The sequence below is a fragment of the Mixophyes fleayi genome, chromosome 4 (genome assembly GCF_038048845.1).
Source record: "Mixophyes fleayi isolate aMixFle1 chromosome 4, aMixFle1.hap1, whole genome shotgun sequence".
Lineage (NCBI taxonomy): Eukaryota > Metazoa > Chordata > Amphibia > Anura > Limnodynastidae > Mixophyes > Mixophyes fleayi.
In genome coordinates, this window is record NC_134405.1 from 97224777 (window position 1) to 97252053 (window position 27277).

The following is a 27277-nucleotide window of genomic DNA, read 5'->3' on the forward strand; positions in this document are numbered from 1 at the left end:
TCTGGTATGTTGTGGCTTGTTCAGTCAGGGTCCTTGGCCTCCTACCATATAAACCACTTTCATTATTATAATGAGGGCTGGTGAAAGTTCAATCATCATATCTTGTGTTTGAAGGGCAGCTTGAATGATGGAGAAAGCACAGTGTACAACTTCCAAACAATCCTGCACTGCCATCTTTGATCAATTTTTCTCGTATGGTCTGATCCTGGGAGGTTGGCTCCATGGGCCTTAGACTACCAAACATTACATACATATAGATCTCATCACCTTCAGCAATTCACTGGTGATTACCTAATTTATCACTGTTGGCAGATAATTGCTTCTTTTTGCCTATACGAGGCATGTCTATTAAATAACGAGACTAATTAAATAACGCACCTTTATTTATTGGTATTACAAATGTAATGTTTGTACTCCCCATTTGGTCTAATACATCGCTGTAGTCTTGTTTTCCACTAGTCGAAACCATGGAGCAAATCAATTTCTGTCACTTGTTTCAACATATCTGCCATTTTCTTCTTTACAGCATCAACTGACTCAATGCGTTCCTTTAAGCACTGATTTAACTTTTGGGAAATGAAAAAAAATCGCAAGGTGCTAAATCAGGCGATATGGAGGGTGTTTAAGTGTAGTAATATGTTTGCCGGTCAAAAACTGCTTCACAGAAAGTGGTGTGTGAGCAGGCGCATTGTCCTGGTGAAGGAAAAACATTTTTCCACATTTGCGGCCGTTTCTGACTCGCAGCTTTTTCAAAACTTCCTTATAATAATGCTGATTAACTGTTGTGCCTTCTGGAACCCATTCTTCCAAAATTACACCCTTGCTATCGAAAAAACAATGCACATCGCTTTGAATTTTGACTTGCTTTGACGAGCCGTTTTCATTCTTGGTGAGGACTGTTTTCCAGTGCACTGACTGTCTTTTGGTTTCAGGATCATACTGGAAGATCCAGGTCGCATCACAAGTGATTACTTTATGAAACAGGTTTGGATCTGTGTCAAGTTGCTGCAGAATGTCAACACAACATTCCTCCCACGCAAAATTTTCTATACGGTGTCTTTGTCAATGTTCATAGATTCAGCCATCATTCGAACACCGAGTCAGCGGTCTTTTCGAACAATCTGATTTTTTTTTTCTACATTTTCTTCAGTTCGTGAAGTGCAATGTCATCCATCATCTTTGATATTCGCACGTCCCTCGCTAAATCTTTTGTGCCACTCAAACACACGCGCATGAGACAGGCAGTCATTCCCATAGGCCGTAGTAAGCATTTGAAAACATTCTGTTTTGTGCAATTTTACTACATTTCAAATTGACACGTTGTTCAACTTTTAAATTTAGCATTTTTCAGCACTCTACAGAAAACAACCAAACTAAATGGCGACTCACAATCAACTGAACGTCAGTGTTGCAGCTTGTCAGGCAGGAAAAAGGTTACTACGTATGCAGTTATAACCAGTTCTGATTGCTTTCTTTACTAGTTTGAATAATAGTCTTTTTTTTTTTAAATAGACATACCTCATATAGAAGCCTTTGCACCCTTATTCAACCTTACTGGGCCTAACTTACACATCTGTTGAGTGTTTCACTAAAGTAAGGTCTACATAAAGCCTCTTTAATAAAGAATTTTGTGAACTGTTTTCTGTCCTTCCTTTATCTCAAGACATTCATCCAATGGATTCAATTCTTGTAATTATTAGTCTTTGAATTAATATGTTATGTATATTGTGAATGTATCTTTGTAAAAATTGGTTAAAGATTTTTTTTTTTATTTTTTTTTTTTAAGATCAGTTTAATTATTGTAGCTTTGCAAGGCAACACAGTGCTCTGCAGCACCATACAGTAGGGAAAAACAGGGACATACAAGGTAGACAAAACAAATGCAGACATGAAAGCAAAGGGTATGGTAGACACTGCTCATGAGTGGAAGAGGGCACATCTGAAACAAGGAGCATGTGGCTTAGTGACGATTGGTACTCTGGACAAAAAAAAAAAAAGTGGGTTTGCTAGGAACCTCATAATGGTTCCTAAAGAACTATAGTGATATACAATCCCTTTGTTCTAAAAGGATCATTTTTTAACTCATTGATCCATTAGGTTATCTACTGCGTTGTCTTTTGCTTCTTGGGCATCAGAGGATTGATAAGGAGCAATAAATTTCATGAGGCTATTCTTTACACCCCAAATTGCAGGATTCTTTTTTCCAAAATTTTCCTCCATTTGGGGAGGAAGTGGCCTAAGCCAGAGGGCTTCCTAATTGCCAACTACTGTCTATTCTGTCATGTGCCTGTGATTTAAGCAAAACACTGCTTCTTGCTCGTCTTTACCCGTTTCTGGGTCCACAAAATGTGTCTTGGAAAACTTCCTTCCTGATGGAAACGTTATCTAATCCCAGTGCCAAAATTCTCTTAAATGGGATAGCACAAAGTATGGCTTTAGATCCTGATAAATAACTATCCTGTCTGATGTACTACTATAGTCACCGACTAGCAGGGTACTGCTAAACCTTAACTTTGGTCAGCACTACTTATCTTACCCCTGTTGAAGTCGTATAATTGGATGAACGAAAGTATATTGGTTTAATATTGTTTCGCCATGCAAATGCGAACCGTACGCCACGTGGCACGTTTGCACAGTAAAATATGCACGCGCACACTCGCATTACAACATTTAGTTATTTATATAATTTCATATTGGTTCTGTTACTGTAATTCAGGAGCAGATAGTATTTGGTTTATTATTAGTATGTGTAATTATATAATATATATATATATATATATATATATATATATATATATAAGTAGTGTTATTAAAGGTTTAGGTTATAGGAAAGGTGTCATGCCTGATATCATATTGATCCCCTAATCATCAGCAGCTGTCCGGTGCAGTCGGCGAAGAGATCGCACATTGCATACTTTAGTTATTAATAGGGAATAATCCTTTGTATGATGCTGGCTATGAAAGGAGCAGACCCCCTGGAGAGACGACCCCCACCTTTGGATTCCTTAGATTGAATCAACCTATGATCTGTTTACCCTGGACCCACCCAACATCTGGACCTATAGAAACAATCTACGTCATCTCTATTGTTCAAGTGTAACACTGTACTGTATATAATCATTGCTGCACACACCCTGGCCCTCAGTCAACTCTGACACAGTATTCTAACAGATATACTGTCCACCGGGTCCCGTGGGTGCGCAGCGAGCGCAAGCAATTGCATTGGTATGTATTTATCTTTTGGTATTGGCTGTACTGTATTATAATATAATAATGTATTGAATTGTTGACTATTTACATCTGCTAAAATAAATACTTTGTGCTTTGGAAACACATACAATTGATTGGGCAATGCTTATTTTAAAAGGATAGAATTACTTTAATACCCCCTTTATCTGTGGAGATCCAATTTCTTACAGGATCCAACAGCCTATTTGCCCGTCAGGTTGTATGGTAGCCAGTCACTTTCGTCAGTTTAGTCTCTCCAAGCAGTGCTGTAACTAAACATTTTAGTGCCCTGGGCAAGAGAGCATGGGCGCCCCCTTCCCACACTTGCAGGAACACACAGTCAGACGGGACATTCGTACCTGGTGCTGCTGATGTCTTAGACCGTATCTACTTCGCCAGATCCTGGAATGTTGGGTTCCCCGTTTGGAAGAGATAGTTACTATGCACCTCCTAGAAAGTCAAGCATTCACTAAACCACGCCACCCAACCAGTCAAGACATTTAATTAGCTTTTTCGTTCAACAGGCCTCCTTGTATCCACTCAGCCCCATAATTTAATAGCATTCACATTTATGAATATTGCATATTTTCACCCATATAACCCCAGCATATAATTATTAAATGCAGGTGCTATTTAATAAGCCTCCTTGCCCCAAACTAGCCCCATTAAGTTAAAAGTAATTACATTTAATAAACCAATTTCACCCCTCCACAGTCCTGGCATTAATATCCTGTTCTTTACAGCCCCCTCTCCTTGTTTTTTTACAGCCCTCCAAGCAAAACACTTACTTTAGGCTCCTTAACCTCTCTTGCTTCTGAATCCTGCATCTTCTTGCTCTGCAATCAACTTGCTCTGTTGTCTTCAGTCTTCTTCCTGCTGATTTTATCCATGCAGTCTCCTCTATGCAGCGTCCTGACAGCACATGTGCTTGGCAGCTACACTGCAGGGAGTTGACGTTCTCATTGAGCTGGCTCAGTCACTCAAAAATGACAGTCCTGCGGTAAGTGCGCTGGGACCAGCTGGGGGCTGCATATAGTGGGCAGGTGTTGCTCCCCCCTCAGCCTTGCACCCCAGGCGGTTGCACCGCCCTCCTTACGACTGTCTGCAAGCTCTTCAGTTCTCTTCCATCTTTCCTCATCGACAATTCAGGTCTTATTACTTTTGTCCATTTCAGCAACTCCTCTGTAGTTCTCCTTTCCCATCTCAGGTTACACTTCTAGGTAAGTGTCCTCACTGGATGTAACCATGGTAACTCATACAAAACAAATTGTTGATTACACTGTACTAATCTTATAAGCTAACATTTTTACATTACAGCTCTTATGTTTGACATACCCAAGGTTTATTCAGAAGGCAATAGAATTGTCAGGGGCCTACTTTCACTCTTGCTAGGTTTGACTAGTCACTCCATGCAACTGTAAAAAAACACTGAAATTCCTTCACCTTCTGCCTTAATTTATTATACTTCTTCACTCAGCACACATTTAGGAGACTGTATGAGTATAAACAGACTTTATTTACACACTTTAAATTTACCCACTACAATAACTTGTACATGTTTAACGCATTTCAATGGAAATTCACCTTCCTGCTTTTATTACAAACATTTTAGGCCAGTCAACCAGCTTATGGCAGACTATTGGCAATTTGGCATTTCATCTGTTGAAGACTATTTGTGCAACGACTTAATTGAATGCAGGTCTTGGTATGTGTCCATTTTCCAAGTCTCAACTACTGCATGAAGACTGTAAATACCAAAACCAATTAGCTTACAGCTACTGATGTACGTTATTGTTTTAGGAAAGATAATGAAACTACCAAATATTCACTTCTGCTGATAAAAAAAACCCCTAGTATTCGTTTCTAACCTACACACGAGGCGGAGATTTTAGTGGCTGTGTAAAATGTTTAGTTTGGGCTCACATGACCCCTTCCTATTTTCCATGACAGAATTTTAAGGGACAAACCAATAAAATGCAACATAACTAGAATCAAGCTACAGAAAGCTTACACACCATCCTTTCAGTTAAAGCATATTCCCCAACATTATTCTGGCACTTATGCCTTTCATTTTAGTGTAGACTACCAGCTCCCTGGGATTGTAATGCTAGATCTTAGGACTTTGATTTTGCTTGGGTTCATATCTACCCTTCATTTTCACTTCTCTAGTGTAAGCTGCATGGGTATTGAAAGTTAAAGTGTTGGTGATAATGGAATTAAAGCAAACATGGTGTTCCATTAACTAAAGCTAGAGTACTGTCAGTCTATTGCACACAGAAGTCCATCCTGTCACCTCCCACTTCAACTATGGAACATACTGTGAGCTCACTACATGATCACCCAAATCTACACATTAGAAGACACTAGGCGAAGGTGAGTTATTCAAGACAGACTTCCCTTTAAATGGATTAAGTTTCCTTACATTAAAGTGTAACATTTAAGATATCGTGACCACATTTTTACTTTGAATAGAAAGGGAAATTCACAGAATTGCCCATTTATCACATTCAGATAAGACATTAGTATCTTTAGACTCAACGTAAGGAAATTACAAGTCTCAGCCAGTTTACAATGGATTGTGAAGGTTTATTTGCTATAATTGCACCAAGGTAAGATGACTGTTACAAGAGGTGCAGCACACTAAGGTCCAGCAGTAGACAGGTGATGTGACCTGCTCCAACTCTGCAGCTGCGCATGGTGTTTATAAATACAACCAGCATTAAACGGGTTAAAAAGTTTGTTCGAGTCACAAAGGTGACTTCCTATATTGAAAGGTTAAAAATGAGGTAAAAAACTGTCTGGCCATTTGAACTAGTGCAAACTTCATTTCTTTCCAACTGCTTTGTCGAGATTGTTCTTGATAGCATCCAGGAAGTCTGTTGTGTTTACGTAATGCTCGTTGAGTCGGACACTGGGAATAAAAAAAAATTAAGCCATAATTTAGTCAACATTAGTGTTACGATTTAATAAATTGCCACATAGCAAGAATTAAAACTGCCACTTACTTGCTGAAACCTCCATGAATACAACCAGCCAAATCCTTTGTCATTACACCACTTTCAACAGTCTCCACACAAACCTTCTCTAGCTTCAAGGAAAAGCTGTGGAGTAAGAGACATTGAATGCTACAAACATTTGAAAAACAAAACCAAGGACTACAATACTGACCAGCGCTGGTGTCTGAATACAGCTAGTCATTTGAGAGCACAATCATTGTGCTGTGTAGCACTGTAACTGTATTGCTAGTTACTTTAGCTGCAGTTTTACATACAAAGCCTTCATTTTACACATCCTACACTATTTTATGTATTTCAATAGCACCAGCTACCTTTTGCACCAAAGTTCCCCATACAGTATTTTGAACTGTTTTAGTTACAGTACAACCCTAATTCATGCTTCAGCAATGCAGTTTACAAAACTACATAACTTATAAAAAGGACTATGTAGGTTTCCTCTGCCAAGTATAACTTTGCTTTTAACACATTACTGAACAAATATTGGTCCAGTATATCAAGTATCTGCAAATAGTTATATAACAAGAGTCAATTACTGCTTTTCTCTGGATGTTTTACATGGTTTCAAATCCAGTAAATGTAAGATAAGTTTTTCCTGGTTCAGAAATACATTAAATGGGATTTAACTATATGGATACAAAATAATTTAAGAAACATGGAATGTGCAGTAATCACCAATCACTATGACCTATGGAATACAAGTCTATTACTGCACTTCACACCAATACAAGTGGTGTTGGCTACATCATATCAATGCGGACTACCCCAACATCTTCTTGGCGAACGTCTCCTTCCTGATGTACCATCAATGAATGTTGTCAAATGCAACTTCAACCAATCGCGAAGTAGGAAGAAGACGGCGGCACTTAATTATACCACTGAGAAACGTGACTTATCACTGCTAAGGGGTAATGTAAGTATGCAGCAATCTACAATGTAGAAGCCTTTGTAAACGCTTCAGTGACCTCATTAAGTGCCGTCGGCTTCTTCCTACATCGCGATTGGTTGAAGTAGCATTTAACAGTAGCCCTTGATAGTGCGTCGTGAAAATGCTGGGGTAAGTGTTGAGGTAGTCAGCATCACTGTTGACCACCACTGTACTAGTGAGGGGGGTTGTTTTAGTGATTGGCGATGTGAATACTGTATGTACCCACTGCCCCTATTTTCCTTGGACCTGTTTTTTATGAACTATATAATCTGAATATTTGTCTAGCCAATAAAAAAAAATGCTGAAACTGCTGATACATTAGCACAATATATATAGCTTTATATTGAGTCGAGTGATTTAATAGCCTTTTATCCTACATAGACTTACTCAATCAGGTCCTGGTTTCCATCAAGCTTTCCTCTGTGTTCCAAGCCCCGGGTCCATGCAAAGATGCTGGCAATAGGATTTGTACTTGTGGGACGACCCTTTGATTGTGGAGAAAAGACCAAGTGTTAGTCTAATTGTAATGTAGAGCTCTCACAGCCTAAACAAAATAGTCTGAAGGGAATTTGTATTAATCATAGTTTTCTGCAGTCTGTATAGTGGAACTTAAACACATCTACAAGCTGTCAGACAGGAAGAATGAAATTCACAAGGTTTTGGGTTTATAGTCCCTTCCATAAGCCTTAGACGGGCCTGACTGGAAGCATCAAATCTACACTAGACGAATGAGATTGTGGCATAACGGCTCTACAGTGAGCTGGGTGCATAGTTGTTACCTGCAGACTACTCCTCCACCCTGCACGCAGGGTGTGTGATTGGTGTTTGTTATGTAATAGCTTGCTACTCTTTTGCAAACCCTTTCTAACCAAGGCTTCAGGCCTACACAACAAGTTAAAAACAGATTTTACAAAAAAAAAAAACACAAAACCCCACAAAGTCACCTTCTGATGCTCCCGATAATGACGAGTAACCGTTCCATGAGCAGCTTCTGCTTCAATGGTTTTTCCATCTGGGCATACCAGGACAGACGTCATTAATCCCAGGGAACCAAATCCTGAAAAAAAAAATATGAAGTGTTCAGTGCTACACATTAAACCAAACCCATCCGGATGAGTTACACACTGGATGTAGGATGCCCATGTTTGAGGCATGACTGCAGTTGAAGTACATATCACCTCCATACAAGTGCACACATACTACATCTATTGTTAGCGTTGTTTACTATTAATTGTCCTTTTCAGCACAGAGTATTACATCAGCCACAGGAAGCTGGCATTTACGCTTTTAGTCACCAGCACTGATGAGCCAAGAAAGTACCTGTGTGTCACTACACAAACACATACTGGCATGAGCGTTCTCCATGCAGCTTTTTGCAAACAAAAAAAACAAACAAAAAACTAAGAAATTGTAGAATTCCAATTATACACACAAATTCCCATCTAGTGCCACCTACTTGGGGTGACCTCAAAGACGGCAAGGTCTTAACAGATTGTGTCACAAGCTTATGCTTATACAATTCACTCATCAAAACAACTTACCTTGAGCAAGAATATCAGATTGCACATCTCCATCATAGTTCTTACAAGCCCACACAAAGCCTCCGGCAGACTTGAGTACCTGCGCGACCATATCATCAATCAGCCTGTGCTCATACCAGATCTTCAGTTTATCAAACTCTGGTTTGTAATTCCTAGAAATAAGACAAGTTTCTCATTTTATGGTCATTATATTAGAAATGAATTTGTTTTTAGGCACTCCTAGTTCAAAACGTGGAACTACTGTGCCACATTAGACAATAACCAAGGCTAGAAACAATTCTTAAGGCACCTGTACGAAGAATCTAGTAAATGTACAAGCAGAGAAATGTAAAGTAATAAATGTGCATAAAGTTTGTATAAAGAATTGACTTCCAATTCTTTGGTGAAACACATTAGGATGCTCTATATATTATTCATCATACCACTAAACACTTCTACAGTACCAAAACACTCATAGGAATTACCAGCAAGAGTTTATTTAGATTGTGCGCATGCACAGTCCATACACTGCCGGGAGTTGGAACATCTGGAGGTAGAACTACCTGCAGCCTGTCCTGGAGGAGCTGGATTGTGAACCGGGGACTACACTGAGTGGGGAAAGTCACTCCACTCACACTCCTGCCTACAAACTTTACTTGTGTCGATTGGAGACATTTTGTAGAGTTCTTTTCTATGCTGGAGTCATGTTATAGGATATTATTTAGGACTGATTTCTATGGAGGACTCATTAATGGACTATTTATCTGGTTTTTGAATCCTATTTTGTGTGCACTCACAATTAAGAGCACCAAAAGGACAATTTCTCATCATCCCTTTTATACATACTGTAGTTATTCTTGCGCCCCATGCCTCAGTGCACAGCTTTATGATTTAAGGATACAGATTGTTAGTTTTACATTATATATTTTTACATTTCTCTGATTCTTGTACAATTACTACTAGATTCTTCATATAGGTGCCTTGGAAATGGTCTCTAGATTTATTCAATTTGAAGACTTTTGGAAGATGGCTTGGTGTCAAGAAGGCCAGCAGTGTAGCCACTTTGCTCCAGGATAATCAGGGACAGACGGATATTCTGCAAAGGTACAGGGGATTAGACTGCTGAGGACTGGGGTAAAGTGATTTTCTCTGATGAATCTGCTTTCAGATTGTTTGGGGCATCTGGAAAAATGCTTATCCAGAGAAGGAAAGGTGAGTGCTGCCATCAGTCCTGTGTCATGCCAACAGTAAGACCATTCATGTGTGGGGTTGCTTCTCAGCCAAGGGAGTGGACTCACTCACTACCATGAATAAAGAATGGTACCAACATATCCTCCAAGAGCAACTTTTCCCAACCATCCAACAGTTTGGTGAGGAACAATGCCTTTTCAGGCATGATGGAGCACCTTCCCACAAGGCAAAAGTGATACCAAAGCGGTTCAGAGATCAAATCAGAATTTTGGGTCCATGGCAAGGAAACTCCCCAGACCTTAATCCCATTAAGAACTTCTTCTCAATCCTCAAGAGGCAAATGGACAAAAACCCACAAATTCTGACAAACTCCAAGCATTGATTAGGCAAGAGAGTCAGTATGTGTCTCAGACGTTGATTGACAACATGCCAGGGCGAATTGGAGGTCTTCAAATGTTGAATCTGCATAAACTTAATGTAATTGTCAATAAAAGCCTTTGACACTTATGAAATGCTTGTAATTTTACTTCAGTATACCATAGCAACATCTGACAAAAAGATCTAAAAACACTGAAAACAGCAAACTTTGAAAACCAATATTTGTGTCATTCTCAAAACTTGAGGCCATGACTGTATTGTTCCCCAGGAGTCCTAATACCCTATGCTCTCAATATGCCCTTGCTGGAGCACAAGTGTATTCATTACTGACCAATATTGTAATAGGTGTAACTACTTGTTTCACTCATAACCCCTGAAGCATATTTGGGAAAAACTGCCCTAGGACATAACCAGTGATTGACTGTCCGATATGCTGTGTTTGACTACATTGGCTAAAATGAATTTACATGCTAGCTTCCAAGAATTAAAAATCTGATACGTAGATAACAAGCTCTGCACAGAGAAGCTATATATCCAATAGAAAAGTTATGCTCGTTATAAGGTGTCATCTAAGCCATCAAGATATGGGACGAAGTTTGTAAGAGTATTCGTTATTTTTGGATTAGTAGCCCTTTAAGCAAAGGAAAAAAAAAAAAATATGGATAAAACATACTGCTCATAGATCTCTTGAAAGATGTCCTTGAACCTGCCATCATAAGCCTTCAAGATGGTGTTCTTTGTACTTAAGTAGAGCGGCCATTTCTTCTGAATAGCATACTGGAAGCAGCTGTGTGCAAACCCAGAGATAGACTAGAAGAGGGGAAAGTAGGCAACTGTTAGCTACTCAAATATTCATCTTGTAAACTTATATTAACAGTCTGCTGTTTATTAAGTGTATTATTTCAAAGAGATAGGCTTGTTATGTGTAATGTCCTCTAAAGAGGGATATACTGAACAGCGTAAATTAAATTCTTACATTCATCTCTGGTCTCTTGATTTTTCTTAATTTCATATGCCTCCATAAAGTGTAAGCTTTTGTGAGTAGGACCATTTGTCCCCAATATGTATGCGCTTCATAAATCATGAGCACAAGTTAGCTTTGGAATCACTTCTCCACAAAACAGACCATGGTCCATTTTATGGGTATCTTACAGAATGGCTATTAAACGTTTACAAGTCATTTAGCTACTAAACTTCACATAACAGTGTAAGTAAATTAACTTTATATTAAGTTTGTAAAGCTGCAATATGGTTCTGTAACTAATCTATATGCAGTGTACTTTTAGTTTAAAGGTGAACTGAAATGCTTCGAGTATAACATGTGAAACTAGTGGTTTGAAATCTTTGTTTACCTCTAATGCACATAGATGAAATAAACATAGGATATTCAGCTATCCAGTGTTTTATTAAAGGGCAACTTCAAGCTGAGCACTTCCTAACTAGCTGACTGTCACAGCACAGAAACCCCCATTAGGTGCATCATGAGACAATACCGATGGAAGTCTGCACATTTATGAATAAACATGTAGTGCAAGTTTTAAAGAAGGCCTCTGAATGTTACTGGCAGACATCCTGATTACTGTCACCATGTGTGAGGGGCAGGTTAATAAGGTTAATGGTGATGCAATATGACCAATGTACATTAGTTTTGTAGCATCCCATGTGATTACTGTAAAGATAATGTATTTACTGCATATGAACCATGAAGACATTCATGACGACATGTTCGTGTATTAACAATTCAATTATGTACAAGACATAATTATAGGAATATTCTGCATGTCTCAGCATTCTGACAAGCATATGTCTACTGTAATGGCAACATTTACATGTACTGAATAGATGACAAGCTCACGTGAAAAATAAAGTTAAATTTGTATTTGCAATCACTTAAACGCTAGTTTGCCTTTACCGAGACCATGTATTTACCCATGTATAAGACTTTTTCCCCAAAAAGTTTGGGTCTAAAACCTGGGTGCGTCTTATACAGTGGTAGCGGGGATGCAGGGGGAGCTGGGAAGCGTTACAGGAGAGATCAAGGGGGAGCCAGGAGGAGGGGGACAGGCAGAGTGGCAACAAGGGAGGGGCAGGGGGGGGGGGGGGTGGCGATTGCAGGGAGAGTGTGCTTCCCGGCTGCCCTGATCACAATCAGAGCAGCCAGCCATTACACTCTCCCTGCCTTTTTTGACAGCTACCATAATATTTTTTTTTCAAATTTCGGGGCCAAAATTAAGGTGCGTTTTATACATGGGGAAATACGGTACTTTACAGAAAGTCATTTACCTCATCTGTGTTGTACATTCCCATGCCAACACCTCCTGCAGGGAAGCCAAACACTTCCCATTCCTTAGCAGCCGACCCATCAACAGGTGTGAACACCATCTTGAATGTTCCAGCTCTGTCAACGACGAAGTCTGTGGCTTTATACTAAAAAAAAAAAAAAAAAAAAAAAAAAAAGTTATTCAGAAAAGTGGCAGCGTTACACCATTCAATCACTCTAGCCACTAGGCTTACCTGGTCACCGTGGGCATGTCTGCCAATGGTGATGGGCTGTGTCCATCCAGGAACCAGGCGTGGAATGTTATTGCAAATAATTGGCTCACGGAAGACTGTTCCACCCAAGATATTCCTGATTGTTCCATTGGGACTCTTCCACATCTTCTTCAGCTTAAACTCTAAGACACATTAAACAATTGTTACAATATGACATAGCAATGGCACCTTGTTGGCCAAGACAAATCCGCTGATTGACGCTTTGTTTTAACTTTCAAAGGTCTTACATGAAGAGGCATCTTGCACAAAGTGCAGTGTTATATGCTGACAGCACTGGAAGGTACAGCAACTCATTTATTTTGTTGTTCTCTTTTGAATTGATGCACTAGGAGGCCACATATATAATAAACAAAATATTCATGTTGCAGAGCTTTCTAGAGTCTATAGAATTAACAGTGTTTGTTCTGTCCTCATCTTATATTCTCCATAGCTCTTCTGACAATCCTAATATCTTGGGAAGGAAGGGAAGGCTTATCCAGACGAATGGTCCAAGGGGGCCATGGTTAGGATCGATGAGCCCAAAAAAAAAACCCCCCAAAAAAAACCTGACAAGGTATGAAAGGAGACAGATATCCATATAAACCTTTGCCAGTAGCATATATCCATTTCTAGATTATGTAAACCTTCCATAAAGTCACATAAATTGCTTTAGTGAGATTGAAGTTTAACAGCCTCAATCTAGCACATTCTAATACAATCCTAATTGATATTAATACAAATTAAATAATTTAAGTTCATTTTACTGTATTTGTAGCCACTTAGACATTTATAACCTAACCCAAAACAAACCAACATGGGACACTTTAAATGAATCTTGACTATTAAGGGAAGTCAGACAGCTGAGCAGAGTATTTCCATAAAAAGAAAATGGGAACTACAGGTCTACCTTAAGAAATAGCATTTGATTGTTTATAACCTGCTGATCACCATGTAGTTTGCAATGTTTAGGCAAGTTAAACATCTTCAGTCCACGATCACATTAAATGGGCAGTGTTAAATGCTATTTGTCCTACTAAGGATCTAATGTTCATGCTTAAACAATATAATTCGTATCAAATGTTTAGTTACAGATTACACCAATTTTGTGCACCTACTCACCGGGAGATTCATTGGAAGAATATAATAGCCACTAGGTGGCACTATTCTGGTGTACAATGCTGTTTGCACATGATGAAGCAAAGCAGTAAAGCCAGCAAATGTATTATACAAATCAGGCATTCTTGCCGCCAAAGGCAATTTGCAACTGAGCAGTAGTCCAACATTGTCATTTTTGATTGTGCATTTTAGATCAGAGTAAGTTTGTGAAGGTCCTGTAGACACTCTGCATTGAAAGGAAGACCACGTACAGAGAAACTGAGTTTTCTGAGCACTGCAGCGTTGGAAAGGAGTTTATCATTACAATTCTCTAGGTGGAAGTACGTCCTTTAGTGCCCATATGACTATAGTCTAGGCTAAAAGTTTGTCAAAGCCATCATGCATACTGTGTCCAAAATAACTTCAGTAAGGCACATACTAGTGTAATGAACATTTGCTGTTAGTGGGACAACATATGGGGGTATATTTACTAAACAGTTTGAAAGAGTGGAGATGTTGCCTATAGCAACAAGATTCTAGTTATCTATTTAGTACATTCTACACAAGGACAGATAGTGGAGATGATGCCTATAGCAACCAATCAGATTCTATCAAATCCACAGTTTAGTAAGTGTACCCCATGGTGTCTTGGTAAACTAAATTGCTGGAAAAGGGAGCACAAAGTCAGGGAAACTGACCTAGCAAAATACATTAGGGAATAAAGGACTGAAAGTATAGATTCCAGGAACAAGATTGTTTGAACAATTACATTTACAGGAATTTAGACTTCTGTTGCTTGAAAGAACCTAAGGCCCTTATGAACACTACTGTATCTGTATGTTTACAGGTCCTCTTACATGTGTACATTGTTCGAATACATTACCTTCCACTCGCTGCTCATCAGGAGTAATTGTGGCACATTTCACAGCAACATTGTACTTCTGTGTAGCTAGAGCAGAGTCTATGGTGACCTGGTCACTGGTTTGGTCACGATATGGAAGCCCAAGATCAAAATATTTCAGCTCAACATCAACATTAGACAAGATCAACTACAAAGAAAGAAAAAACCCAACTTAGTCAAAATAAAGTAAATTCACACAAGATTGTAAAAGACCAAAAAAAGGCAGCTGTAAAAATAAAGCATCCTCTAGGGAGCAAACAATGATTACATCACTCTTTATATAGCCAGCAAATTCTGTAGCGCTTTACAATTGGCGAACAGTAATAAAATACTGGGTAATAAACAAAGAGGTAAGACATCAAGGCCACCTGCAGCTCAGACCCATGGAAGCAATTGGCCCGTCAATTTAGTCAACATTTGTTTATATAGTTCTTTACAATTGGGAACAAAGTAGTAATGATACTGGCTAATACAGAGGGGCAAGAAGGCCCTTGGCAGTCATTAGTGCTTGGGGGAAGTGTCCATCTTTTTGACGCAACCTTTTACCCTTTGCAGTTTTACTTGTTTAGAGAACATTACATTGACATTTTGTTTATATAAAGACTGGTAGCCACTTCTGCGATATAGTATCTACTCACAGAGCTGAGTAATGCCAGCCACTTAATGGGGGATCTAAAATGAAGAAGCTGATTTATCTCTTGGACAGTATATCAGTTACATGTAGGTCATCAACACAAGTGTCCTGGTAAGTAGTTGAGCTGGGAGAGGGGAGTACCTCAGAACGGCTGCAGAAAGTAGTTGAGCTGGGAGAGGGGAGTACCTCAGAATGGCTGCAGAAAGTAGTTGAGCTGGGAGAGGGGAGTACCTCAGAATGGCTGCAGAAGCCAATTTTATTTAATGATTTAAAAATTGTAACAATTGCAACACTGAAGCATTTGTTCATAGCTAGGACCTGTTTTATTGCTCTATCTGTCCCCAATTGTAAAGTGTTAAAGTATACTAGCATTCTAGAACTTGCCATTCATTTGCAACTCAGAAAAGGTTTTAGAAATTCTGATTCTGTTTGCAAAAAGGTTCTGTGGGAGAGCCAAAACCGCAACGTTTTTGTGGAAACTCTTTAAAGCATAATTTTTACTACAAATCTCATAAATATAGTTATAAAACTACATACTACACAGAATTCAAAAGTTACTTTGGAGTTTTTATAAGATACGAGTTGCAGGACTTCACAGGTAATTGAAATCCCCATGAAATACTGTGTTTTATGTGGTGGCTTTTCTGTGCATTTCACATGCAAGCACTATTTTGCTTGACTGCTGAACATCATTTATTGATAAAGTACCACAAAGTCACTTGTGTGAACTACATTTATGGAAAATACTTGGGACAGTCTTAAAGTTGTTAGTTTTAGCTAACAATTTGAAAAAGATAGGAGCAAACTGTTCATTAAGAAAAGGTGGCTATATTCTCTTACTGAAGCACCAATGTATTACACATCGCTGTACATTAAGATAACAATGCAAATATGACCCTACCTAAATGAGGGAAATAGCAGGGGCAGGAAAAAAGGTATTCACATTTATAACTCCGACTTAAACAGGACTTGCTAAAACAGCATCACATGAAAAATAAAATCACTGGAGAGCTAGGAGAAGAATCTCAAACCTATTTCTTGGTTTGTTTCTTCAGCTGCTATTAAGGATTTAGAACTCTGATGTCATGGACTACCCTGGCAACCAGTCACATGTACATGATTTGGTGACCAGGGGGGGCTTTGGAATGCTGCTCTGAGCAGTCTGCACTGTGTACTGTAATATAATTCCTTCCCTCCTCCCCAGTTTGTCTTCACATGACATGGCAAAGACCAACTTGCAGCCATATTTTTTGCAACCTGCAAGATACCCAACCTGCTATTTAACAAAGACAAACCTATGTGGGTCTGCTGCATTAATGTGTTCACCAATTACAACATTAATTGTTGCATAATCTACCCTACATCCCCACCAATAGTGTCAGCTTGAGCCCAACTACATCAACTAGGTAATCAAAACATGTTCACAGTGGGTACTGTTGACATACACAGCAATCCACAACACTTAATACTGCATCAAGCACCACACACCTACACAAAGACTCCAGTTTTTAGAATGGTGTTTCTGGTGAATGGCAGATTTAGTTCTGGATAAATAGCACAGCATTATGAAACAGAGCAAGTGAACTCCACATGCACAAATGGTTTCAGGCTGAAGCAATGAAAGCAGACCAAGATGTGTCCAGCCCTGGTATAAAGCCATCATATTGAAGAGAAGACCCACAGGCAGACAGTATTACACAACCTTACATATGTCAGCCAACTACAAAGTGGGTAAACATGCACACATGTACAGCGAGGCACCTCTACCAGAAATGGCAATCACCTTTTCCTTAATGAATTCCCAGATGATACGCGTCATCTCATCACCATCCATCTCCACCACTGGGTTGGCCACCTTGATACGTTTGTCTGCATCTGTAAGTATAGAAAGGAACAGACTATGGTGTAAGTAAACCATGGCAGTTATATGTAAGGAAATAGTCTCTAAGAATCTGGTCTTATGCACCCCAATGAACCCAGCTCACTGTTGGCTGAACTGCCTGAAGAGTGTTAGTGTCCACACAATGGTTGATCTTTCTGCTGGGTCAGTTTGGCAACGTTGGATGAAATCTGGTCATTCAGGAGTGATGACTATCAGGATCATTTCCAGCTAACACTAGGTCCTGTTACAGCTGTTGGGAAATTACCACATGCAGGATTGGGAATGGCCAGTTTCTAACATGGCTGGTAAGTAGCAAGTGTGCAGGAAACCCACACTAAAGTTTCTGAAAGATGCATGATTGAGCAAGGGTACTTCAAGGATGTACTGACCTGTATTTATAAATGCCTCAACAAGCAAAACCCGTGCAAGAGATTTTTGCTGTTTTTTTCGTTTCATTGTTACAAAGTCCCTTATAACACTGTTTAAATTCAGCGCAAGGCACCTCTGGAACATTGCAGGTTGCAGAGACACCCAACACCAATGTTATGGCTGGCATCTCCCACAGAGGTGCTAGGAAAACTGAGTGGAGATACCTACTGTAATTGTTGGCAATATTTGCAGCCATGAATATAATTAAAAAGCCAGTCTGTCCCATAATACTCTTTCAAAGTTCTTAAATTGTGTTTCATATGAGACTACATAATGGAACAGTTTGGGGCTATGGCTTAGTGACAAAGGCACATCAGATCAACAGGATCTGGAAAGCAAGGGGTCTGGTAAAGTAACATTAGTCAAACTTGGGTCAGATAACACCTTGATTTGCTCAGTTATTAAATTAGTATATCCATTTACTTGTAATGGAAAATTGTCACTAAATTGCAGTTAGATGTAGCATTACAAATTCAGATCTAAGCCCATTATCTGTTATAGCTGCAGCCTATTTTGTGCCAAGTGTAGAAGAATTCTTAAGTAGATAGGAAATAGTTAAGACAATAGATAAATGTTTAATTATCTAAAGTCTAGTAGCCACATAAACACTGCATTATAGTCATACTTGTTTGTTGCAAAATGCCATTAAGATTTCACCAAAATAAAAGACAGCATCACTGTTAAAACCTGCAATGCACAAATCTATTGAGGCTCCTTGAACACTAAACTAAAAAGTAAAAATAGCTTTGCAAAAAAGGTTTTTGCAAGTTCAACCATAGGTCTAAACAATGTTACAGTTAATCAGAACAACTTGTGGCAATAGGTTTCCTTCAACACACAAGTCAGAAGAGAGCATCTTCTACACTGCAGTAAGATTAAAATCCCCATGGATAAGACTTCATAATGCTGCTACTATTGCGAAAAGCTCCTGTGCAGACAGTTACAGCCAAGGTGGAGCTTTGGTAACCTGTTATGAGGCAATGTAGGGAACTTTCCATTCTCTCGCACTGGCCACATTCGGTGTCTGAGTCCTCATTATATTAGAGTACAAGAAAGTGTTGTGGTTAGTTTAGGCCTTAGTTGGCCCGAGAACAATTGAGTTTTTGAATGCTACTGGCAATATTGAATTGAAACCAACCAAATGCTTGTCAGAGTGCATGCACCACATTCATTTACACCTTTTGCACTTTTGACATCAAAATAGCTTTTAATAGGCTTTAAGTACACAAATTAAATGCTTAAATTTAGCTCCCATGTGTTAAGGACCTTAAAACCCACCAGTGTCACAGAAAGTACTCCGGCTGCAGCAGCAGCCTGGAATTACATATGTAATCAGATCACACCCCTCAGGAGTACAATCCCAGATATAAATAGCTCAGCAAGTAAGCATGCAGCTCCAGCAGCCTGAGAATCTGTGCTGCAAAGCTTATTAGCAATTAACAGAACAAAATGCAAACAAAATGATCTCATTGGACAACAAACATTTACAGCACAGTACTGTGTAGATTCTCAAAAAAAAAAAAAAAAACAAACAAATAGTGGTGAATCTAATTGGTGATGGTAAAAAAGAAACTGAAGAAAAACTGTCGAAGGAATGCACAACAATATATTTATACAACACTGTGAAGGAAATTAGCCAAACTACATTCCACACTTTAGACTGACTCAACAAGAAACCTCTCATCTGACCTCAACATAAACCTTGACAAAGCACCTTCCAAGGACATGTTCAAACTAGGCCTGTCCAGATCAATCACTAAGGAATATATCCAAGTAATTCCTGGAGAAATTATATAAGCCATGTGACTCCAATAAGCAGATAAACCAGACAAGCACAAGAAGTCACCCTAGTCGAGGGTAGAAACTGGTACTGGAAACTAGTAGAAACTGAATTTTTAACAGGGACAGCATGGTGGCTAAGTGGTTAGCACTCCTGCCTCACAGCACTGAGGTCATGTTAACTCCAAAAACATACTAGTAGGTTAATTGGCTACTATCAAATTGACCCTAGCCTCTGTCTACAGCACCACTAATTCTGCAGCGCTGTACAGAGAACTCATTAACATTAGTCCCTGCTCCATTGGAGCTTAGTCTAAATTCCCTAACATACGCAGCATGGTGCCTAAGTGGATAGCACTTCTGCCTTACAGCACTGTGGTCACGAGTTCAATTCCCAACCATGGCCTTATCTGTGTGGAGTTTGTATGTCCTCCCCGTGTTTGCGTGGGTTTCCTCCGGGTGCTCCAGATTCCTCCCACACGAAAAAAACATACCAGTAGGTTAATTGGGTGCTATAAAATTGACCCTAGTCTGTGTGTTAGGGAATTTAGACTAAGCCCCAATGGGGCAGGGACTGATGTGAGTGAGTTCTCTGTACAGCGCTGCAGAAATAGTGGCGCTATATAAATAAGTGGTGATACAGCATATGACAGAAAATGAAAATAGAATGTCAGTGAGCAAATTTAAGAGTAGACTGTTACAGAATTAAATTTTTATATCTGCAAGAATTCAGCAGTAACAGATTTTCAATGCTCAAGTCTAGAAAATAGTCAAGGAATATTTTTATATATCCCAATATAAATATAGGTGGCCTTTAAGTACCAGAGCAACGGGAGTTAAGATTAGTGGTTACCATAACAATAAGCAAACATTAAGCAAACAGTTACAAACCTGCAGGACAATGAAGTCCTTGTGCCTATCAAGACAGTTGTATTAAAAAAATATATATATTTTTTTCACAAGCCATTTTAACATTTGAAATGGGTACCTCGGGCAAGAGGGGATATTTAAGACTTGTTTTGCACAAATAGAGCCAAAAGTTGTACTAGAAAGTGACTATAGGTTACAGCACCATTCATGCTGGAGAAGTGCAGGATTGTCAAGGTTTTAATATATAGAAGTATCTGGTCTTATATAGTTCATTGCTATCAGAAGCCAATAGACCAGGGAGGGGCAACATGATATGAAGGGTCACATGTGCCCTCCCTACTACTTGTATGTCATGTGACCTCCCTGCATGCACTATGCAGAGGTCACGCGACACGAAAGTCAGCTTCCCCCATTCTATTAAGACCAGAAGTAGCCAACTGGGGGACCACTGTTTTCCACAGCTGTACTAGACACTATGGTGGAATTCAGTTCAACAGGAAGTGAAGTACCACCTGAGACAAGACTATACACAGCTTCTAAAAGGTAATTTTTGTATCCATTTACAGTCTACATCTTTCAGCACACACTATAAATGCCTAAACACAAGTATACCAGGGCATGACGAAGTCACGTCAACTAATATACACCAAGATCTTACAATATTAAACCTAACTAATTTTCTGCAGTTAGTGGTAAAATTTCTGCAACTATTTTCTTAAATGACTTGATCAGATTAGGCCAGGCTGAATAAGTGTATAGGTGTTCCACTGGACAAATGTTCTATTAATGTTTGCACCTATGTTCTAATCAGGTTTTCTTTTTATGCAGCCAACCATCATTCTGGTCAGCATGGTCCTGAAGGTCAAGTGGATACTGTGACAAGAGTATGAGTAGTTAACTGTAGCATGCTGCTACCATCTAAAGTGACAAGAGGAAAATTAGTCCCACATAACCAGCAAAATAATTAAATAAAAATAAAAACATAGGCCCTGGCCACATTAGTTTAGCAACCGTCTCCACAACTGTCAACAGAAATACTGTACACCAACTTTCTTTTCTTCAAGTAATGTCAAATAGAGGTCACCATTTACCAGACATGCTAGACTAAAAATCCATTTCCATAAACTAGGGATTTTTAGAGGGCACGAAAGTCAAGTTTTCATTAAGATGTGTACTTTCAGTGCCAGTACTGTATAAAATGATAAAATTGAGGCTTCTATACAGTGCTCCAGCCTGCGCAGGCCCTCAGTATAAACGTTGAATATTTTCCATTTGAGGTATGGTCATGTGCCTTAAGTAAGCAGTTGCTGCTTTCAGTTTTGGACACTGGAGAGGAAAATCACAGAGGGCAAGCCCTATATTGTACAATACAGGCAATCCGTTTGTTACCACCAGTTCTGTATCTCAAGGAAAACGCTATCTTAAAGCAAAACAAGATATTGCAAAAGTGATCCTAAACATTTGTTATACAGGTTATGCAAATGATCTCTAAAACCATTGACAAATATACTAGACAATTCAGTGTGGTTTTTTTAAACCTACTGATCTAATGAGCGATTACACAAATACAACATATGGCATATTGTTTAATACTGATTTACCTATACAAGCAGCCTACTATGGAAAGCTCTACAAAACCCCTTATTTCGCAGCAAAATCATTGGGGAAGCTACAAGCCAAATGTTCCTACCTAGTCAGTTTCTCAACAATATTGCAAACTAAATCCATTACTGCGCACTTGAGTATTAAGGGGGAAGACTCCTGCATTACACTACAAAGTATATCATGAGCAGGAATCCATGTAAGGAGACAGAAGCTAGGCGGACGCTGCATGTTACAGTATTTCCCCATAGCTGCGCACAGATCCTCCAATAATATTTTTACATAGGTGGCGTTAGCACCTGTACAGCTACCCTGATCTAGGACAAGTGTATTTAAGGACATATTTGCAAACTTTCCTCGGTCCTAATCTCCGCTTATCGTGGATAGCAGCAGAGGTCAAACAATCACAGAATGACCTTAGCGCCCAGCAGATGCCGGCCTACGGAGCACATCCTCCAGTGCAGATGCATCCTCTATTGTATGAGAGGAGTGCAGTGCTAGGAGGCCAACCAAGGACAAAAGAAATGTGTAACACTGGGAGCTCCCCCTGCATCAAACAGATCCCACAGAAGATAGATACAGTCTATGGGATGGATTATAACAGCAGAAGATCTGATGCACCGTGCAGCACTTGAAAGTCATGGGGCAGATATTTTAAGAACTCAGCAGCACACAAGGGCATGTCTATATATAGGGAAATAAGGCTGAGCCAGGCTACCCTACTGATGGCAGCGTGTAACAGTGAGGCCAGCCCATCAGGCACCGGTACAGCGAGTATGGGGCCAGGCAAACACAGGACTCCAGCTGCTGCGAAGCTACAAATTCCAGCATGCAAAAAGGCAAAGACTGCTGGGACTTGTAGTTGCAGACTAGAGCTTCCGTGTCTGGTGCAGGGCGTTAACCCCTCCGCGCCCGGGAAGTGCAGCAGGAGAGGACGCACAGCGGGCACTCACAGTTCCTCTGTTGTTGGGTGATGGCCGGGGCAAGGGCACCGGGGTTCTTTCCGAAGGCCACGGCAGAAGACTTGCAGACAGAGGTGACAGCTCGGAGGTAGCCGGCCATGTTTCCGTGGGATATGGAGAGACGGGGAGACTGCGGGTCACAGGGTGCTTATAATGATAGCAGCTTCTACACCTCCACCAACACTTCTCCCCCGCGCTGCCCGGCTTGAAGGGCGCACACGTCAGCATCGCGGCAATTTATAACTCCGGTGACGTCACGTACACAGCAGTGTCTGAGAGAAGGGGGAGGGGCCAGCAAGAAGCCGGTGCACGCGCCTGCTCTACTTTTTCATTCATTCATTTTTTTTATCCGCGCGGCAGAGGGAGCGCTCCCTATAGGCCCCATCCGTGCATGGCGCGCACCAACCCTCTCACTGCCGGACAGCAGTGAGCCCGCCCCGCTCACACACCCCTTCACTGCCGGACAGTAGTGAGCCCGCCCCATATCGTCCGGTCCCGATCAGTGACCCTTTCACTAATGCAAAGTACTGATCCCCCCATGTTCAACTTGCACCACCCATTAACCCCTTAACTGCTGAACAGCACTAAGCCCGCCCCCGTGTAAATGCCCGCTAACCCTGCGATACTATGTCTTCCTAAATATCTACAGTATAGGACAATAACTATTATGGGTACAAGGAATATGGCGCAGGATGATAATACCCCCCTTTATTCTTGCCTCTAAATATAGGCTTTTATCGCCTAATCTGGTGTAATAATTGCCCTTGCTTGTATAATATAGAGGCTGGTTGTAACATATAATTACTGAATGAGTTAATCTTGCCTATCAAGTTAAAACCAGAATGTAGATATAGATTCAGGGAGATAGGCCCCAGTAGTGTATCAGCCAGAGATAGTAGATTCCAGTGTTGTTGGAGACTGTCAGAGGACAACTATGGTGTATCATGTAGACATAATCACAATATGACCTATTTTAACAAGAAAAAAAATTGTCTTGATTTCCAATCTACCTTTTGACTTTAGATGAACTCTGTTGACTAGATGCTATCAATCATACATTTTACTAAAATAAATCAACTGAGTACATTCATTGAAAATGTAAGTTGGAAATCCTGTACCAAACAAATGTCTCCATGATGAAATAGGTGATGTTAGCATGTCTGCAGTATTGTTTCCAGCCTCTGATTTGAGTGAGGGATGAGGTGCATAACCGTAGCCATGAGGATAACATGTTCCCAAGGTGAATAAAGCTGTCCTATGCTAAGTATGCTGTTGATAAAGTGTGTGGTTAAGGCCTGCTGGCTGCGTGAAACACCTCCCTACTCTATATTTATAAGTCACTCCTAGAAGCATAGTTAATCATATTCTCATCTCAATGTCATAACCTTCTCCCAGAATGTTAGACTGGCTGAGTACAGTTTCTTTGACGTAATACAAAACAATGGAAATTTACCTGACTATTACTACAAACTTGACCAGTTTGGCTTTTGAATAGGTCACAACAGTGTCTTGAAAGGACAGGTCAAAGCATCACCATTACCATTTATTTATATAGCACCACTTCTTCCGCAACGCTGTACAGAGAACTCATTTACATCAGTCCCTGCTCGATTGGAGCTTACAGTCTAAATATACATACACACACACACGCACACCCACCCACCCACCACCCAGTGCTCTTACAGTGTAAACTGCCTAACACACACACACACACACCACCCAGTGCTGTAAGGCAGAAGTGCTAACCACTTAGCCACCGTGCTGCCCATAGCATGATGTTATTAGTTACACTAGATATAATTATAACTCACACTTAGAAACCTCATGTGACACATTACAGCAAAACAGTGTTACTGTTACCAGAGGATAGTCAGATACGCCTCCTTCCCTTTTTATTATATGACATGCATAAAATTAAATACAGCTTAATGGTACTATTATTATCCTTCCACACTTTTATTAAGGTTACCAAACATTTAAAAATAAATACAGGGACACGATGGTTGCAACCTTTTTTAATCCATACCCATGGGGGGGGGGGTAGAGCAAAATAAAAGTAAAAATAATAATGTGTTACTCAGTGCGGTACATAGAGTTCACTTCCGAAAATTGAAGTTGGCTTATCTATAGTGCATGAAAAAAGCTCCAAGGTCTGCCCTATATTGCATAAATAACCCCATTGCTAGATATATATTACACAGAGATAAACCCCAGCCATAAATTTCCAGAGATACGTCCACATTCAGTTATCTAAGACACTAAGGGGGGAATTCAGTTCCCTCCGAAGTAGCGCAGTGTTAATCCTATTACTGTTATTACGGTAAATTTAACCCGGCTTTCTTGAGCTGCGAGCAAAAAGCCAGCGTTGAATCTACCGTAATAACGGTATTTAAACGCACTATTACCGTAATAATGCACAGGCATTACCGTTACTTTTACAGTAACGCGGCCAGTTGAATGCCCCCTAATTGATCTGACATAGCAGAAAACAAGTACATTACATACTTCAGTCAACTTCGGTCTGATCACTTCCACATGAAAAATTTCCACAAAAAATGACCAGATTATCATTTAATTTGACCATATACATTTGATTGTATTAGGACGATTGTCACCCACTTGTGCATCCTTTTTTAAGAATTCAGTAGCAAGTTATTAGAGTAATTGATGACATTGTAAAATATATGACCAGCTTTACAGCACCTACATGCAACTGACACCACAAGAGCTCCAAGTTAGACACCAAGGGCCTGATTCATTAAGGAACATAAATGCTGATACGTGCCATTTTTTTGCATAAAATCGCACTGTGTGTACAAAAATGGACTATATGCCAGTGAAAGCAAAAACATCCAATTCATCTTTGAACGCAAAGGACATTTATGACAGCGTACGATTTCAAGGGAATGTGTGAATGTAAGTAGTAAATGTACGTTCGTTTTGTGTGTTTTAATGAATCGGGCTCCGAGGTGGCATACTTCCTCAATGAGACATAAGACATGGATTAAAGCAACAAAAGATTTGTTCAGATGGGACCTAAACTGAAAAATCAACCATGCGCATTATAGGCCTCACTAAGGGGCCTATTTATCAAACAATATTCCCCTGTTAAATCCCCGAAAGCAACAGTTTTTGGGGATTAACCGCAAAAATGTAATTTACCATCATTGCATCGCTGCTGCTTTGCATCTCTCTTTGTTTTACTGAGCAGCCCCCATAACAGTGTAAGGGGAGTGCTCAGTAACGCTATTTATCAATAAAAGAAAATCGCTTTTTTTCCCATGTTAACTTTTCCCATGTTCATTTTTCAATTATGTTAATGTGCACCAGCAGAAGCTGGCGTACATTAACATAATTGAAAAGTTTCTCTGCTATCAGCTCTGCTCCGAAGAGCCGCAAGTGAAGAGCCCGTGGAAACTAAGTATTACACTTCACAGGAACAGCCGTTTTTCGGAACAGCTTTTCCAGTGGATGTTTTTTGATAAATATGAAAGATCTTTCAATCCGTATCTATGTGATAAGGATTGAAAAGTATCTTTCATATTATGCAGTGCTTCTTAAATAGATCCCTTAGAGTTCAGCTCAATTGTAAATCCCAAACATACACATAAAATTTGCACTCGTGTTTATTTTGTATTTCACAAATATAAAATACATGCAGCTTAAAATACAGTGTAAGAATAAAGCCGCATCAAGATATACTTTAAGCTTATTTAGATACACAGGTCATCATCATTGCCAGTCATCATCAACTTGAGGCTATGAGCGCTGACCCCCACTTTTAAGTGGGGGTCTACGTAAGGGATTTTGCCAAATAACTTTTTCTGCGTTAATGCCACACAAAAGTCACTAATAATTCATCTTGACAACGCAAAACAAAATACTGCAGAGGAATGAGTCAGTTTTTCCACTCAAAAAACATTGTAGTTTACAGTGTGGAGAAATGTGTTATATTCTGCTGTAATTGTAATCATTAGTAGTAAAAATATCAGCTTCCTAGTCAGCCCAACTTATCAGACACAAATCCTTATTTTGTGCTTGACCATATTTTTACCATAGATAACTGCATGATAAAGTTATGTTTTTTAGGTCAGAATTAGCTGAGTTTATCAGTGTGTAATCTTCCAGTGACAGACAGCCATCAGCCAACATTACAATTACACAAAGCCAGGTCCTCTGAGGACACAGGGCTAGCTATGTACAGAGAAAGAACAGGGGGACAAAGAGCAAAATGTTTAAATGCTACAGCTAGATGCTACTGAACTGGCAATTAGCATGCCCATCTATTTCCATGAAAACATCCAGTCAACATTATAAGATACACACAACCCA

The 27277-nt window shown here is 39.7% G+C and overlaps 1 protein-coding gene across 1 annotated transcript; it reads right to left on the bottom strand.

Moving 5' to 3' along the window:
- Nucleotides 1-5793: 5793 nt before the first annotated feature.
- IDH2 (isocitrate dehydrogenase (NADP(+)) 2) lies at nt 5794-23169 on the bottom strand. The gene is made up of 11 exons (XM_075207805.1): nt 22937-23169; nt 17205-17296; nt 14770-14935; nt 12774-12934; nt 12543-12686; nt 10933-11069; nt 8712-8863; nt 8115-8227; nt 7558-7655; nt 6234-6329; nt 5794-6139 (listed from the first exon to the last, which is right to left on the bottom strand). The coding sequence occupies exons 1-11, from the start codon at nt 23043-23045 to the stop codon at nt 6052-6054; spliced, it is 1356 nt and encodes a 451-aa protein (XP_075063906.1). The 5' UTR covers nt 23046-23169; the 3' UTR covers nt 5794-6051.
- Nucleotides 23170-27277: the final 4108 nt, after the last annotated feature.

Bases quoted from the DNA above. Each gene is read 5' to 3' on its own strand.
- IDH2 (XM_075207805.1), bottom strand. From the start codon at position 23,045: ATGGCCGGCTACCTCCGAGCTGTCACCTCTGTCTGCAAGTCTTCTGCC. The intron at 14,936-17,204 runs GTGATTGCCATT...CTTTCTTTGTAG, and splicing joins GGGAATTCATTAAGGAAAAG to TTGATCTTGTCTAATGTTGA. The intron at 6,140-6,233 runs GTAAGTGGCAGT...TTTTATTCCCAG, and splicing joins ATTCATGGAGGTTTCAGCAA to TGTCCGACTCAACGAGCATT.